This window comes from Callorhinus ursinus, unplaced genomic scaffold (assembly GCF_003265705.2).
Source record: "Callorhinus ursinus isolate GAN/ISIS: 27379988/994484 unplaced genomic scaffold, GSC_fseal_2.0 scaffold28, whole genome shotgun sequence".
NCBI classification, from domain to species: Eukaryota; Metazoa; Chordata; class Mammalia; order Carnivora; family Otariidae; genus Callorhinus; species Callorhinus ursinus.
This window is the reverse complement of record NW_027397090.1, coordinates 15790536-15806765: the sequence shown is the minus strand read 5'-3', so window position 1 is coordinate 15806765 and position 16230 is coordinate 15790536. Positions and strand designations below refer to the sequence as shown.

Here is a 16230-nt window from a genome sequence, read left to right as displayed (position 1 = left end):
TGATCACATTGAAGCAAATAACATTCTTTTTTCTTTGAAGAGAATACATAAAAAGATGGACTAAACAAGGCAAGAGCCAACCACTTGCATACAGTTTTGATATGCACCAGTATCTGTACTGTATTCTAACAAAAGAAATGGTGAAAAAAGGCTTTTATTAGAACTGGGAATCAGAATTTAAAAACATGGGTATTACATTCATACAGTTCAATATATTCATATACTACATCCATATAATTCAACATTTAATAAGACCACAAAAGTAAAAAGTCTTTTTCCCCAAACCTGTGGCCTAGCCACTTAGTTCTCATGCCGTTTCTTATACATTTTTCCAGAACAATATATATTCTTTTTTTTTCAAGATTTTATTTATTTATTTGAAAGAGAGAGAGAGAGAGAGAGAAACAGAGAGAGCGAGCGCGCACGCAAAAGCAGGGGGAGTGGCAGGCAGAGGGAGATGCAGACTCCCCGCAAAGCAGGGTCCTGATGCAGGACTCGATCCCAGGACCCTGGGTTCATGACCCGAGCTGAAGGCAGTTGCCTAACCAACTGAGCCACCCAGGCACCCAGAACAATACATATTCTAACACTACCAGCTCCCTTTTAAAAAGGACTATCAGCATTATTATATAGAGTACAATTTGCTTTTTTCACCCGACAACATATTTGGGAAGTTTTGAGCCCCTGGGTAGCTCAGTCGGTTGGCATCTAACTCTTGATTTTGGCTCAGGTCATGATCTCAATGTGGTTCGTTAGATCAAGCCCCACGGGGGCTCTGCACTGGGCATGGAGCCTGCTTAAGAATCTCTACCTCTCCCTCTGCCCCTCTACCCTCCTTAAAAAAAAAAAAAAAGTACCCTCATTTTTTTTCTACAGATGCATGCTGTTCCCATTGTGTAGAAGTAAAGAAAATGTATTTAAACAGCTCCCTACCAATTGACATTTAAGTAGTTTTTGATCTTTTGTTACTGTAAACAGTGAAAAACCCTATAAACATGTCATTTGAATTATTTGTAGGATTAATTCCTAGAAGAAAAAATGCTGGACAAAGACCATGGGCTTATGCAACTTTGACAGACCTTGCTTAATCAATTTCCAGAGACACTGTATAAATTTACACTCCCACCACCAATGTATAAAGTTCTCCTCATCCTGGTCTCCTCCCTAACAGTATGTTACCTAACTGTTCATATGTAGAAGTCATTTAATCTCCTAATAGAGATCTATCATGTAATGTATTAACTGGAATATAGAAAATGAAAACTGTTTATATTGTGTCCGTTCGTTCTATTGTCTTTTTCTCGCTATAGGAAATCTTTATGTGTTGTGAAAATTGGCCTTTTGTGATGTTCACTGGAAGTATATTTCCTTATTTTCAGTTTGTGTTGTCTTTTATCATACTTATGGTGTTTTTTTCCCAGTTTCTTTTTTTTAACTTTTATATAATCTAATTTATCAATGTTTCCTTTCATAAGAACTTGCAGATATTTTGACAGGAATATTTTAATGACTCCTAAAAAAATGAATTTTGAATTAGAATACCTCTTTTGCTAGTATTTATCGTTTTTTAAAAGCAAGTGTTATCAACAAAGATAAGAAATATTGGCCATTTTGATGCATAGAAGGCTGGAATATTACCATTGTAATTTCATAATTATGTATGACTGGGCACAAAAACAGCAAAAGGTTCTTGGAGGTCCAATTTTAACTCTGGATTCAGTTAAAAAGAATTGTTAAAAAAGACAAAAAAATAACTGTAGTAAAAAACTTCAAGTTAAAAAATACACTTTTTTTTTTTTTAAAGATTTTATTTATTTATTTGAGAGAAAGAATGAGAGAGAGAGAGCAAGCGAGCGAGCGCGCATGAGAGGGGGTTGGGTCAGAGGGAGAAGCAGACTCCCTGCCGAGCAGGGAGCCCGATGCGGGACTCGATCCCGGGACTCCAGGATCATGACCTGAGCCGAAGGCAGTCGCTTAACCAACTGAGCCGCCCAGGCACCCTAAAAAATACAACTTTTAACAAGACCCACACATCATAGACAACTAAAATGTCAAATGCAAAGCAATTAAGGAAATAAAGCCGGGGGCACCTGGGTGGTTCAGTCGTTAAGCGTTTGCCTTCAGCTCAGGTCATGATCCCAGGGTCCTGGGATCGAGCCCCACATCGGGCTCCCTGCTCGGCAGGAAGCCTGCTTCTCCCTCTCCCACTCCCCCTGCTTGTGTTCCCTCTCTCGCTCTCTATCAAATAAATATCTTAAAAAAAAAAAAAGAAAAAAAAAGAAATAAAGCCAAAAAACAGATACACTTATTTTTTCTACCAATGGATATAAAATAATTTTTTGTATTTTGGTATTTCTGGCCTTCTTACCACAAAACCTTTATTCATACTGAGATCAGAAAGTTTAACTTTATTCCAAGTATTCACATTATTTCCCAAAATCTTTGAAGGTTTTGGAAACAAAGACACTTTCTCTTTTCCTCAACTTGCGTGATTTTTATCAGTATCATTTCAAGTAACATGCAATATGTTGTATCATTCAAACAATTTCAGATCTTACCAAAAACTATAAATATCTGAATAAAATTATGGTTGGTATAATCAATTTATAGGCTTTATTAAATAACTGAAGTATAATAATGTACCATGTAAGAATTAAGCATTTAAAGCTAAAAAAAAATTACCCTCAGTGAAAAAAAATGAAATCAACTTTCCTACTGGCCATGTGATTAACCAACTATACTATATACTGTCATCACAAAATGCTAAATTTAACCAAAGTACTATACCTCATGATGGGTGCTTGCAAATCCAGTAGTTTCCTCATTTCTAAATTTAATGCTGGAGCACACTGTTCTTCCTTAAACTGGGGTGTTCCCTTCATTTGTGGACTTCCTCTAAAAAAAATAGCCAATACACAGGATTAAAGAGAAAGATACTGAATTCTCCTCCACTTTGTGACTCATATATACCCAATCAGATAAAGTAAACATAATCAAACTTACAAATCAGGCATTAATCCTTAAGCTTCTCAAATGAAAAACAGACTTAAACTCCATTATAGCAGAGATACCAATTAGACAAACGAGTTAAACCAAGGTAACTTGTGTTGGGGAAGTGGGAGTAGAGAGAGAGAGAGAAGAGCAAAGAATCTTAGGGGGAAAAAAACAAAACAAATTCTCAAGAGAACCAACAGACATTTTTAAATGACTGATGGCCCTTTCCAGGGTGGGCAACTATGGAAGGTATAGACCCTTCTACACAGGGCGTGTCTGAAGTGATCCAAACCCTCCCCTCACCCTACCTTACACCTCATCCTTGAATCCCCTATCCTTCGGCTATGTATCAGAATTAAGGTCAATTCAGGGATGCAAAAGGAAATACTTCACATAAACCTTGGTAATAAATAGCAGAATGGCTAAATCTGGTAGCGCCCTCATATTAAATGACTAACCAAGAGTGTTTATTAGATCAATGGCAACATCACTGAGCCGCCACACACAACCCCTCCAAAGGATTATTCAACAGTTTTGGAGTCCATCTCTACATGGCATGGGACCATTCTTTCTCAGTATCTGTGCTGGGGTTTAACAGCTATCTGTCTCCTCTCATATTATCACCTATTACTTACTCGTGGCAACAATGAGCCTGACATTTCTCCCTCTCCAGTCACCTATACTATTAAACTTAAGTGTCAAGAGCCTAACATGTTCAACAGCTTTTAAGGTTCCTGGCTTTGTGAAAATTATTTTGATACTTGTCTGCTTACTTTCTGGTTTTAGATTATTTTCCATATAGAAGCTTGATGGTACTTCATCTTTTCTGCTACTGCCATGACCTGGAATATTTGACTCCTTCTGTACGCCCAAGTGGCGAAACTGGTTAAAGTTAAACTGCACAGGTTTATGTCCAATTAACATGCTTGCTGTGATGGCCGCTAAGGAGGACACCATGAGTTATTAGTTTACAGAACTCATATCTGGACTGCTAATCATACCCACACTATAATGAATCTCCCGAGACATTCTTCACATACATCTAGTTTTAAAGTTATTTTTCAAAGTAATACATATACATAACTTAAACAGTCAAATAGTGCTAGAAAGCTTATGACAAAGGAGAAAACCAGAAGTAGTCTTCTACTGGGACACAACCGGCTTCAGTTCTTCCACCTTCCCCTCCTTCTGTGTGCCCCACACGGTCTTGCACAGTGCCTTCACACTGCTTTAGCATCATTACTTAGATATTACCTACCAATTTCCCATTCTCATTCTCCTTTTTCCCCCATCCTAACATAATTATACAAAAATGTTTGCACTATGATGATTAAATAATTGTTACTTCAAGAAGTATTAAGTGATTAGGGGCACCTGGGTAGCTCAGTTAGGCATGTGACTCTTGGTTTTGGCTCAGGTCATGATCTCAGGGTCATGAGACTGAATCCCACGTCCAGCCCCATACTGGGTGTGGAACCTGCTTGAGATTCTCCCTCTCCCTCCACCCCTCCGCCCCACTCGTGCTCTGTCTCTCTCACTCCAATAAATAAATAAATACAAACATACATAAATAAGTAAATAAAGTATTCAGTGATTACATTTCTTTTCTCACATAACTTGTTAATTTTCCTGAAGTTGACTTTACTGCATGCTTTCATTTGCTTAGTTTTCTTTAAACTTATACCGAAGTCTTCTCAGACTCCTTAACAGCTCTGACAAAAACAATATATTATAATCTATGTGGTCAAACCTGTCACACAACCTATTATTTCCTTTTTCCCCCAGGCATCCCTCCGTGGTGTCCACTGCCCTACTAAGTCTAATGCACAGCTAGCATCCTGACATTTTCCTTTGCCATTCCTTCGCTTCTTTCCTATGGGCCTTTATTTTTATTTTTTTTATTCCTCTTACTTGGGTCACATATTATGGCTTCCTAGAAAGGTGTATGTGGTGTAAAGTTGTAACTCTCAAGTCTGGTATGTCTTTGACACCTGAATGAGTATTTGGGTATAAAATTTTAGGTTGCACATCCCAACACAAAATGATGCTTATGCAAATCAATTTGTTACATCAAAAGATTTTACAAACAAAATATGCATCACAAGAAATATTATGCAGCCAAAAAAAAAAAAAAAAAGGAAATGTGGAAGAACTCTTTCAACTCCTTGGAATGATCTCCAGGATCTCTTGTTGAGTGAAAAAAATTAAGGTGCACAATACTGTATATAACATGCTACATTTGTATGACAGGGAAAGAAACGCAAATGTTTAAATGCATGTGCTCATATAAAAATGAAAAGGATAGCCAAAACTAAAATGAAAATGGTTGTCTCTAATGGAAGACATTACTGTAACAAATGGGAAAGAAGCATCTCTTCTGTTTTTCCTGTATGGACTACATTTCAGGATAAACATCAAATAGATAATGAAAGAAAGTCCTTCTTTACATAATGACAGCTACAGAATGCAGAAGGAATGGTAGAAAAAAAATCACAATTTTGTTATCCCTATCAAAATAACAAACCCAGGGAATTAATAAAATGAATAAATGCACACAAAACCATTAGGTAAAAAGTAGAAACTTAAGACATATCCACCAAATGCAACAGAACCTGATTTGAACAAACCCATTCCTAAAAAGACAGTTTTGCATTAAAATGGAGAAAACAACACTAAGTATTTGATGATATTAATAAATTATTTTGTTAGATATAATAATATTGTAGCTTTGTTTCTTTAAAATGTCTACTTGTTACTGATAAAACTATTTAGGGCCGAAATGACACAGTATCTGAAATTTGCTTCAAAATAACAAAAGCATACATGCATAAGGAGAAACAGATACTGGTAACTTCTGAATGTGGGAGATGGGTTCAGGGTTTACCATTATACTGTTTTTCTCTCCTGTATGCTTGACGAATTCCTTAACAAAAGCTCAACCCAATGTATTTCTTTCAGCATTTTAAAGGCTTTCCACCAATGTCTTTTTTTTATGTTATGTTAGTCACCATACAGTACATCATTAGTTTTTGATGTAGTGTTCCATGATTCATTGTTTACGTATAATACCCAGTGTGCTCCATTCAGTACGTGCCCTCTTTAATACCCATCACCAGGCTAACCCATCCCCCCACCCCCCTCCCCTCCACCAGTATCTTTTAGACTCTAATGTGTGGCTTGAAGTTCAAGGACATTCTTATTCACAGATTATTTTTGATGTTTTTCCTATCTGGAAGTTTTTAGGATTGATGTTCCTTTGATTTCTAGAGAGTTCTAAAATTTCAGAACATACATTTTAATATGTGAACTTATCACTGTTTGCACAGAGCACCTGCAAGCTGGTCTTTAGTATGGGTCTGGGAAATTTACGTATTTGTTTCCTTAACATACTAATTCTACACTTCTGTCATCTCTTTCTGGAACTCCTACTAGAGATATTGTACCTCATATTAACCTCTAATTCTTCCCTTTTTTCTCTCTTACTGGTAGAGTTCCCCAACTGTTCCTGCCAATGCTTCACTGAACTTGAAATTTCTGCTTCTGTCCTTTCTTTCCAGGAACTTTCTCACCCGCTTCCCCTTTCTTCACACAGTACCATGTTTCCTCTTTTAGTTAAGCACCTGTCTGAGGTTGTGAATTATCATTCCCTCAAAGTGGCTTTGTTCCCTGAACTGTCTACTTCCTTTGAGCTTCCTTTTCCCTGTTGTGTGTCTCTTTTTTTTACACTGGAAGCTTTCCTAAGATGACCAGCAATCAACCCCTGGCCGTTCATTCATGCTGAACAGGTTAACAAGAAAGAGCCAATCACAAGCTCTGTGTGGTCAAGCTGGGCTTGTCAACTGGTCGTGGCCAGCCGGTGTTTTTCTTGAGGTCTTCAGATATCAGAGCCTGTTGGGTCATTTTTCTGGAGTGGTTTAATTTCCCCAGGAAGGATCCCTCCATCCTGCCTGGGATATCTAAGCCTGGAAGCTGGAAGTCTAGAGCCAAGCAGGAGAAGAAAGCTTGACATCCTACTGTTCAGTATGACAACTTTCATCTAATCCCCACCTTTAGTTTAGCATCTCATCCTTGCCGTACTGCGTCTGGAATCCCTCTGGCTTAATTAAACAATGTATTTTCTGTCACCTGTGATGCAGAAACATAAAACTCCTTATTCCTCATTCAGCTTTTTAAACCAACCCCATTTATGGCCCCTGGCTCACTGCTATGTTCTATAGTACCACTGCATCTAATTCCTAGGTCTTTCCATGGTTTTGCAGCTCAAACAAGTTGCTTTTCTTTTTCTTCTTTTTTCTATTGTTCAAATTGAAGTACAGTGTTACATTAGTTTCAGGTGTACAAAACAGTGATGTGATAAGTATATACATGATGCTGTGCTCACCACAGGTGTAGTTACCATCTGTCACCATACAGTGATATCCCAACGCCAATGACTATATTCCCTATGCTGTGCCTTTTATCCCTATGGCTTATTCACTCCATAATTGGAAGCCTGTATCTCCCACTCCTCTTCACCCATTTTGCCCGCCCACCCACCTCTGCCCCCCCATCCCTTGGTACCCATTAGTTTATTCTCCGTATTTATGGGACTCAAACAAGTTGCTTTTTATCAGTATCATGTAATTAACCTTAGGATCTTGGGTTTCATATTCTTCCTTATCCAATTTTTAGCCCAAGGGTTAAAGATGCCTCTGACTTTCATTAAAGAGGGAAACAGTATAGCATCTAACTTTCATTAAAGAGGGAAATAGTATTTCAACTTTGGTTATTTTCAAAAGGAAGGATAAAAAAAAACTCATCACCATCTTCAAACTGGAAGCCCTCTATTTTCCTTCACATAAATACTCTCATTTATTAGAGAGCTAAAGTATTATAAGAATTTTAAACAAATTTAAGCAAATCCTGACTCCTCAATGACTCCCACTCTAAAACTAGAGATAAATTTCACATGGAAGTTTCCATCTCTTCTTCCAAATATAATAAAATTTAGTAAAATGTTAAGAATTGCATTAATAGGGTGCCAGGGTCCTGCATCGAGCCCCGCATCAGGCTCCCTGCTCGGCTGGGAGCCTGCTTCTCCCTCTCCCTCTGCCCCCCCCACCCCACTTGTGATCTCTGTCAAATAGATAAAAGCTTTAAGAAAAAAAAATTGCATTTATAAAAAATGTAACTTTCTAATAGAAATTATTATAGTTCAACAATACTTTGAGAATATAGTATCAGACTTTTGGAAGGCAATCATGGAAGATGAGACTAGAAAGATAAAACCAGGTTATAAAGAGCAATGAATGTCAGGAAATATAGTAATAAATTGAGCATTTACTAAATATGAGTGTACAGAATGTTCTGCACATATTATCTCAACTGAATGTTTATAATCCCTTGAGACAGGCATTAGTTTCCCCCTTTTTCCAAAAAAGAAACTAAAGCTTAGAAATATTAAGAATTTTGCTCATGGTCACAGAGCTAGTAAGTGAAGGAACTGACATGTGAGCCTGTGGCTTCAACTCCAGATCCTAGGCCACTGAAAACTACTAGAGAGTTAAGGAGACTAACAATATCAGCTGCAGAAAGAAATGGACTGGGAATGGATGGGAGAGAGGGAGTAGCATCTGTAGATTAATTAGGAAACTGTCAATAAGACTACATGAGGAAGGCCTGGGTTTGGACAGTGGCAGTAGAAATGTCTTTTCAGACCACTTTATCCCAGTCATTTTTGAAAGAAGACAAGAAAAGCATACTGAGAATTATAGTTCCTGCTTAGTAACAGAGGCCTGTCAGAGACAGACAGGTAAAATCACTCTGTACACACACCTGGTTGTCATTCAAGCTATTGACAAATAATATATTCTTCACTCCTGGGCACAGAGAACTGTGCTTTCCTGCCCACTTAAAATTAGGTTTGGTCGTGTGATTGACTTTGACCTATAAACCACAAGGGGAGATTACTTGTGTCACTTCTGGGCAGACACTTTAAGAGCCAAAATTGGCACACAAGGCTGTTTTATCCTCTACCATAAGGGACATGGCCTATGTCAATTCATACAGTATAATACATCAAATAACTAATAGCTATAACTGTGGTTCAGTAAAACTCAAGTAGTTCTTGATTACTGTTCGTGTGTGATGTTATTAACTATGTAGTCTGAGGAGAAGAAAAAGGAATGAGGAAAATGAGCACAGTTTAAGAGACTTCTGGGACACTACACTCCAGACCAACAAAGGTATAATGACAGTCCCAAAGGCAAGGTAAGAAAAAGGAACAGGAAGAATATCTGAATAATGGTTGAAAACCAGAACAAACAAAAAAGATAAAAATCTAACCACCCAAAAAGTTCAGAAAACTCTGACTAGAATTTAAAAACATCCATACATTATATTAAAAATACTGAGAGACAAAGAGAATCTTGAGGGCAGGAAGAAAAGTGAGTCATCATACAGAATAAGAGATCCTCAATAAGGTTAGCAGCCAACATCTCATCAAAAACCATGGAAGCCAGAGGCAGTGGGATGACATACCTAAAGTGCTGAGAGGAAAAAAAGTCTACGAAAAACTCTATACCCAGAAAAATTATCCTTCAAAATAAAAGAGAAATTAAGAGATTTCCAAATACAGAAAGTTGAATTTGTTGCAAGTAGACCTTAACTACAAGAAACCATAAAATGAGTCTTTTAGGCAGAAATAAAAGGGTACTAAACAATAATCCAAAGCCACATGAAAAAATAAAGAGCAACAATAAAGGTAGCTACACAGGTAAATATAGAGCCATCAGTGCTATATTTTTGCTTCAGAAATCCACCTTTTTACCTACATAATTTAAAAAAACCAATGCAAAGGGCGGAGCAAGATGGCAGAGGTGTAGGAGACCTGGATTTCATCTGATCCCAGTAATTCAGCTGGATAGGGATCAAACCATTCTGAACACCTACAAACTAAACAGATCGAAGAAAGGAATAGTAACAACTCTCTAAACAGAAAAGCGACCACTTTCTGGAAGGTAGGACGTGCGGAGAAGTGAATCCGAGGTAATATTCAGGAGGATAGACGACGGGGGAGGGGGCCTCCAATGGATGCTTCTGGCAAGTGATAGAGCCGCGGAGCACAAAATCAGAACTTTTAGAAGTCTGATCCGCTGAGGGACGACGCTCCAGTTGTGGCTAAACAGACGGGGTGGAACCCTCGCGGGACAGTGTGGTCTCAGGACCCTCGAGGTCACAGAAAGACGGGGGGGAGGGGGCCTGGGTGCAACAGAGCTCCCAGGGATCGGAGCAGGGAAGCCGACGGCACAGACCGAGCTGAGGAGAGAACTCTCAGCTCACGGTTGCATAAACTGTGATCCACGGCACACTCGGGCCACTGCTCCTCCAGCAGGGACCCAACAAGCAGCAGAGCCGGGGAGACTCCCCTTCCTCCCCCAGGAGGAGCGGCACGGGAGCCACCGCAGGGATCTGCTGGGTTTGGAGACTCCACTCGGGGTCGGGTGCCAGAGATAGAAACGCTCGGTCACAGGCCGGGTGAGCGCGGAGTGCAGCCAGAGACCGGGGACACGGGAGTGACTGACTGCTTTTCTCTGGGGGTGCACTGAGGAGCGGGGCCCCGAGTTCTCAGCTCCTCCCGCGGGGGGAGATGGGAGGCCGCCATTTTCACTCTCGTCCTCCAAAGCGGTACCGAAAGCTTGCAGGGAACAAAAGCTCCAGAGAGCAAACCCAAGCAGATTGCTTAGCCCAGACCCAGCAAGGGCGGGGGAATTCAGCCTCCAGCAAAGACAGTTGGGAACCACAGCAACAGGCCCCTCCCGCAGAAGATCAGCAATAACCGCCAGCCAAGACCAAGTTTACTGATCAATGAGAACCGCAGAAATCCAGCACTAGGGGAATACTGCACATAGAATTCATGGTTTTTTTTACCATGATACTTTAGTTTTTCAAAGTTATTTTTAACTGTCTTTTTCTTTTTCCCTTTTTCAACCATCTTACCAATCTCTTTTTTTAAAAAAAGTATTTTTTAATTTTCATTTATACAGTCATTCTATCCCTTCATAGTAGTTACCCTTATTTTGGGTATATATATGTAAGTTGTTCTCTCTATAAAATTTTCAAATACAGTTTCTTCTAACAGATCAAAATATACCATAAATCTCTAGTGTATGGCTTTGTTCGAGTCTCCTGCCTAATCACATTCTCTCTTTTTTTAAATCCTCTTCTGTCTTTTTTAAACCAACTTCTTATCAATTTCTTTTATAAAATCTTTTATAATTTTCATCTTTACACTCATATTCCATCCTCTCATCGTATTAACCCTTATTTTTGTACATTTATAAGTTTTTCTATCGTTAAATTTTGGGAGGCACTCTCTTCTAACAGACCAAAATACACCCAAAATCTAGTGTGTGGCACTGATCTATGCACCACCCTGGTCATATTCGATCATATTCTGGTTTTTTTTTGTTTTGTTTTGTTTGTTTTTATCTTTTTCTTTTTTTCTTTTTTCTTTCTTTCCCTTTCTTTTCCCCTGGTTTCAGGTCTTTTCTGATTTGTTTAGTGTATATTTTCTGGGGACGTTGTAAACCTGTTAGCATTTTGTTCTCTCATTCATCTATTCTCCTCTGAACAAAATGACAAGACGGAAAAAATCACCTCAACAAAAAGAATGAGAGGCAGTACCGACTGCCAGGGACCTACTCAATACAGACATTAGTACAATGTCGGAACTAGAGTTCAGAATGATGATTTTAAAGATACTAGCTGGGCTTGAAAAAAGCATGGACGTTATTAGAGAAACCCTTTCTGGAGAAATAAAAGAACTAAAATCTAACCAAGTCTAAATCAAACAGGCTATTAATGAGGTGCAATCAAAAATGGGGGCTCTAACTGCTAGGATGAGGCAGAAGAGAGAATTAGCGATATAGAAGACCAAATGATGGAATATAAAGAAGCTGAAAAAGAGATAAACTACTACTGGATCACGAGGCAGAATTCGAGAGATAAGCGACACCATAAGATGAAACATTAGAATAACTGGGATTCCAGAAGAAGAAGAAAGAGAGAGAGGGGCAGAAGGTATATTGGAGCCAATTATAGCAGAGAACTTCCCTAATGTGGGGAAGGAAACAGGCATCAAAATCCAGGAGGCACAGAGAACCCCTCTCAAAATCAGTAAAAATAGGTCAACATCACGACATCTAATAGTAAACTTTACGAGTCTCAGAGACAAAGAGAAAATCATGAAAGCAGCTCGGGAGAAGACATATGTAACCTACAATGGTAGAAATATTAGAATGGCAGCAGATCTATCCACAGAGACCTGGCAGGCCAGAAAGGACTGGCATGACATATTCAGAGCACTAAACGAGAAAAATATGCAGCCAAGAATACCATATCCAGCTAGGCCGTCACTGAAAATAGAAGTAGTAAGTCCCGCATCGGGCTCCCTGCCACTTGGGAGCCTGCTTCTCCCTCTGCTTCTCTCTCTCTCTCTTTCTCTCTTTCTCTCTCATGAAAAAATAAATAAAATCTTTAAAAAAAAAAAAAATAGAAAGAGATAAAAAGCTTCCAGGACAAACAAAAACTAAAGGAATTTGCAAACACGAAACCAGCTCTACAAGAAATATTGAAAGGGATCCTCTGAGCAAAGAGACAGCCTAAAAGCAACATAGGCCAGAAAGGAACACAGACAATATACAAACAGTCACCTTACAGGCAATACAATCACACTAAATTCATACCATTCAATAGCTACCCTGAATGTAAATGGGCTAAATGTCCCAATCAAAAGACACAGGCTATCAGATTAGATTAAAAAACAAGACCCACTGACATGCTGTCTGCAAGAGACTCATTTTAGACCCAAAGACACACCCACATTGAAAGTGAGGGGGTGGAAAACCATTTACCATGCTAATGGACACCAAGAGAAACTTGGGGTGGCAATCATTTTATCAGACAAATTAGATTTTAAACCAAAGACTGTAATAAGAGATGAGGAAGGACACTATATCCTACTTAAAGGGTCTATCCAACAAGAAGATATAACAATTGTCAATATCTATGCCCCTAACATGGGAGCAGCCAATTATATAAGGCAATTAATAACAAAAGCAAAGAAACACATCAACAACAATACAATAATAGTGGGGGACTTTAACACCCCCCTGACTGAAATGGACAGATCATCTAAGCAAAAGATCAACAAGGAAATAAAGACTTTAAGTGACACACTGGACCAAATGGACTTCACAGACATATTCAGAACATTCCATCCCAAAGCAACGGAATACACATTCTTCTCTAGTGCCCATGGAACATTCTCCAGAATAGATCACATCCTAGGTCACAAATCAGGTCTCAACCGGTACCAAAAGATTGGGATCATTCCCTGCATATTTTCAGACCACAGTGCTTTGAAACTAGAACCCAATCACAAGAGGAAAGTCAGAAAGAACTCAAATACATGGAGGCTAAAGAACATCCTACTAAAGAATGAATGGGTCAACCAGGAAATTAAAGAAGAATTAAAAAAATTCATGGAAACCAATGAAAATGAAAACACAACTGTTCAAAATCTTTGGGATACAGCAAAGGCAGTCCTAAGAGGACAGTATATAGCAATACAAGCCTTTCTCAAGAAACAAGAAAGGTCTCAAATACACAACCTAACCCTACACCTAAAGGAGCTGGAGAAAGAACAGCAAATAAAGCCTAAACCCAGCAGAAGAGAAATAATCAAGATCAGAGCAGAAATCAATGAACTAGAAACCAAAAGAACAGTAGAACAGATCAATGAAACTAGGAGCTGGTTCTTTGAAAGAATTAACAAGACTGATAAACCCCTGGCCAGACTTATCAAAAAGAAAAGAGAAATGACCCAAATCCACAAAATCATGAATGAAAGAGGAGAGATCACAACCAACACCAAAGAAATACAAACAATTAAAAGAACGTATTATGAGCAACTCTATGCCAGCAAATGAGATAATCTGGAAGAAATGGGTGCATTCCTAGAGATGTATCAACTACCAAAACTGAACCAGGAACAAATAGAATACCTGAACAGACCTATACCACTAAGGATATTGAAGCAGTCATCAAAAGTCTCCCAAATAACAAAAGCCCAGGGCCAGATGGCTTCCCAGGGGAATTCTACCAATCATTAAAGAAGAATTAATACTTCTTCTGAAACTGTTCAAAAAATTGAAATGGGAGGAAAACTTCCAAACTCGTTTTATGAGGCCATCATTACCGTGATCCCCAAAGCAGACAAAGACCCCATCAAAAAGGAGAATTAGAGACCAATATCCTTGATGAACAAGGATGCAAAAATTCTCACCAAAATACTAGCCAATAGGATCCAACAGTACATTAAAAGGATTATTCACCACGACCACGTGGGATTTATCCCTGGGCTGCGAGGTTGGTTCAACATCTCCTAATCAATGTGACACAATACATTAATAAAAGAAAGAACAAGAACCATATGAGCCTCTCAATAGATGCAGAAAAAGCATCTGACAAAGTACAGCATCCTTTCTTGATCAAAACTCGTCAGAGTATAGGCATAGAGGGTACATACCTCAATATCATAAAAGCCATCTATGAAAAGCCCACAGCGAATATCATTCTCAATGGGGAAAAACTGAGAGCTTTCCCCCTAAGGTCAGGAACACAGCAGGGATGTCCACTCTCACCACGGCTATTCAACACAGTATTACAAGTCCTAGCCACAGCCATCAGACAACAAAAAGAAATCAAAGGCATCCAAATCAGCAAAGAGGAAGTCAAACTCTCACTCTCTGCAGATGATATGATACTTTATGTGGAAAACAAAAAAGACTCCACCCCAAAACTGCTAGAATTCATACAGGAATTTAGTAAAGTGGCAGGATATAAAAATCAATGCACAGAAATCAGTGGCATTCCTATACACCACCACCAAGACAGAAGAAAGAGAAATTAAGGAGTCGATCCCATTTACAACTGCACCCAAAACCATAAGATACCTAGGAATAAATCTAACCAAAGAGGCAAAGCATCTGTACTCAGAAAACTATAAAATACTCATGAAAGAAACTGAGGAAGACACAAAGAAATGGAAAAACATTCCATGCTCATGGATTGGAAGAACAAACATTGCGAAGATGTCAATGCTACCTAGAGCAATCTACACTTTCAATGCAATCCCCATCAGAATACCATCCACTTTTTTCAAAGAAATGGAACAAATAATCCTAAAATTTGTATGGAACCAGAAAAAACCCCGAATAGCCAGAGGAATATTGAAAAAGAAAAGCAAAGCTGGCGGTATCACGATTCCGGACTTCAAGCTCTATTACAAAGCTATCATCATCAACAGTATGGTACCGGCACAAAAACAGACACATAGATCAATGGCACAGAATAGAGAGCCCAGAAATGGACCCTCAACTCTATGGTCAACTTATCTTCGACAAAGCAGGAAAGAACGTCCAATGGAAAAAAGACAGTCTCTTCAACAAATGGTGTTGGGAAAATTGGACAGCCACCTGCAGAAGAATGAAACTGGACCACTTCCTTACACCACACACAAAAATAGACTCCAAATGGTTGAAAGACCTAAACGTGAGACAGGAGTCGATCAACATCCTAAAGGAGAACACAGGCAGCAACCTCTTCGACCTCAGAGGCAGCAACTTCTTCCTAGAAACATCGGTAAAGGCAAGGGAAGCCAGGGCGAAAATGAACTATTGGGACCTCATCAAGATAAAAAGCTTTTGCACAGCAAAAGAAACAGTCCACAAAACCAAAAGACATCCGACAGAATGGGAGAAGATATTTGCAAATGACATATCAGATAAAGGGCTAGTACACAGCGAAACTATGGAAAAAGCCAAGATGTCCATTGACAGATGAATGGATAAAGAAGAGGTGGTATATATATACAATGGAATATTATGCAGTCATCAAAAAAAATGAAATCTTGCCATATGCAATGACGTGGTTGGAGCTGGAGGGTATTATGCTGAGCAAAATAAGTCAATCAGAGAAAGACATGTATCACATGACCTCACTGATATGAGGAATTCTTAATCTCAGGAAACAAACTGAAGGTTGCTGGAATGGTGGGGGGGTGGGAGGGATGGGGTGGCTGGGTGATAGACATTGGGGAGGGTATGTGCTATGGTCAGCACTGTGAATTGTGCAAGACTGTTGAATCACAGATCTGTACCTCTGAAACAAATAATACATTATATGTTTAAAAAA

At 38.9% G+C, this 16230-nt stretch overlaps 1 protein-coding gene across 3 annotated transcripts in view; it reads right to left on the bottom strand.

Annotated features, from left to right (window-relative positions):
• Nucleotides 1–16230, bottom strand: part of RIC1 (RIC1 homolog, RAB6A GEF complex partner 1) — a 169676-nt gene that overhangs the window by 60837 nt on the left and 92609 nt on the right. For all 3 annotated transcript variants that reach the window (XM_025891346.2, XM_073878169.1, XM_073878168.1), the window contains exon 4: nucleotides 2788–2895. In XM_025891346.2, the coding sequence (XP_025747131.1) occupies nucleotides 2788–2895 (108 nt within the window). The remainder of the gene's footprint in view (nucleotides 1–2787; nucleotides 2896–16230) is intronic.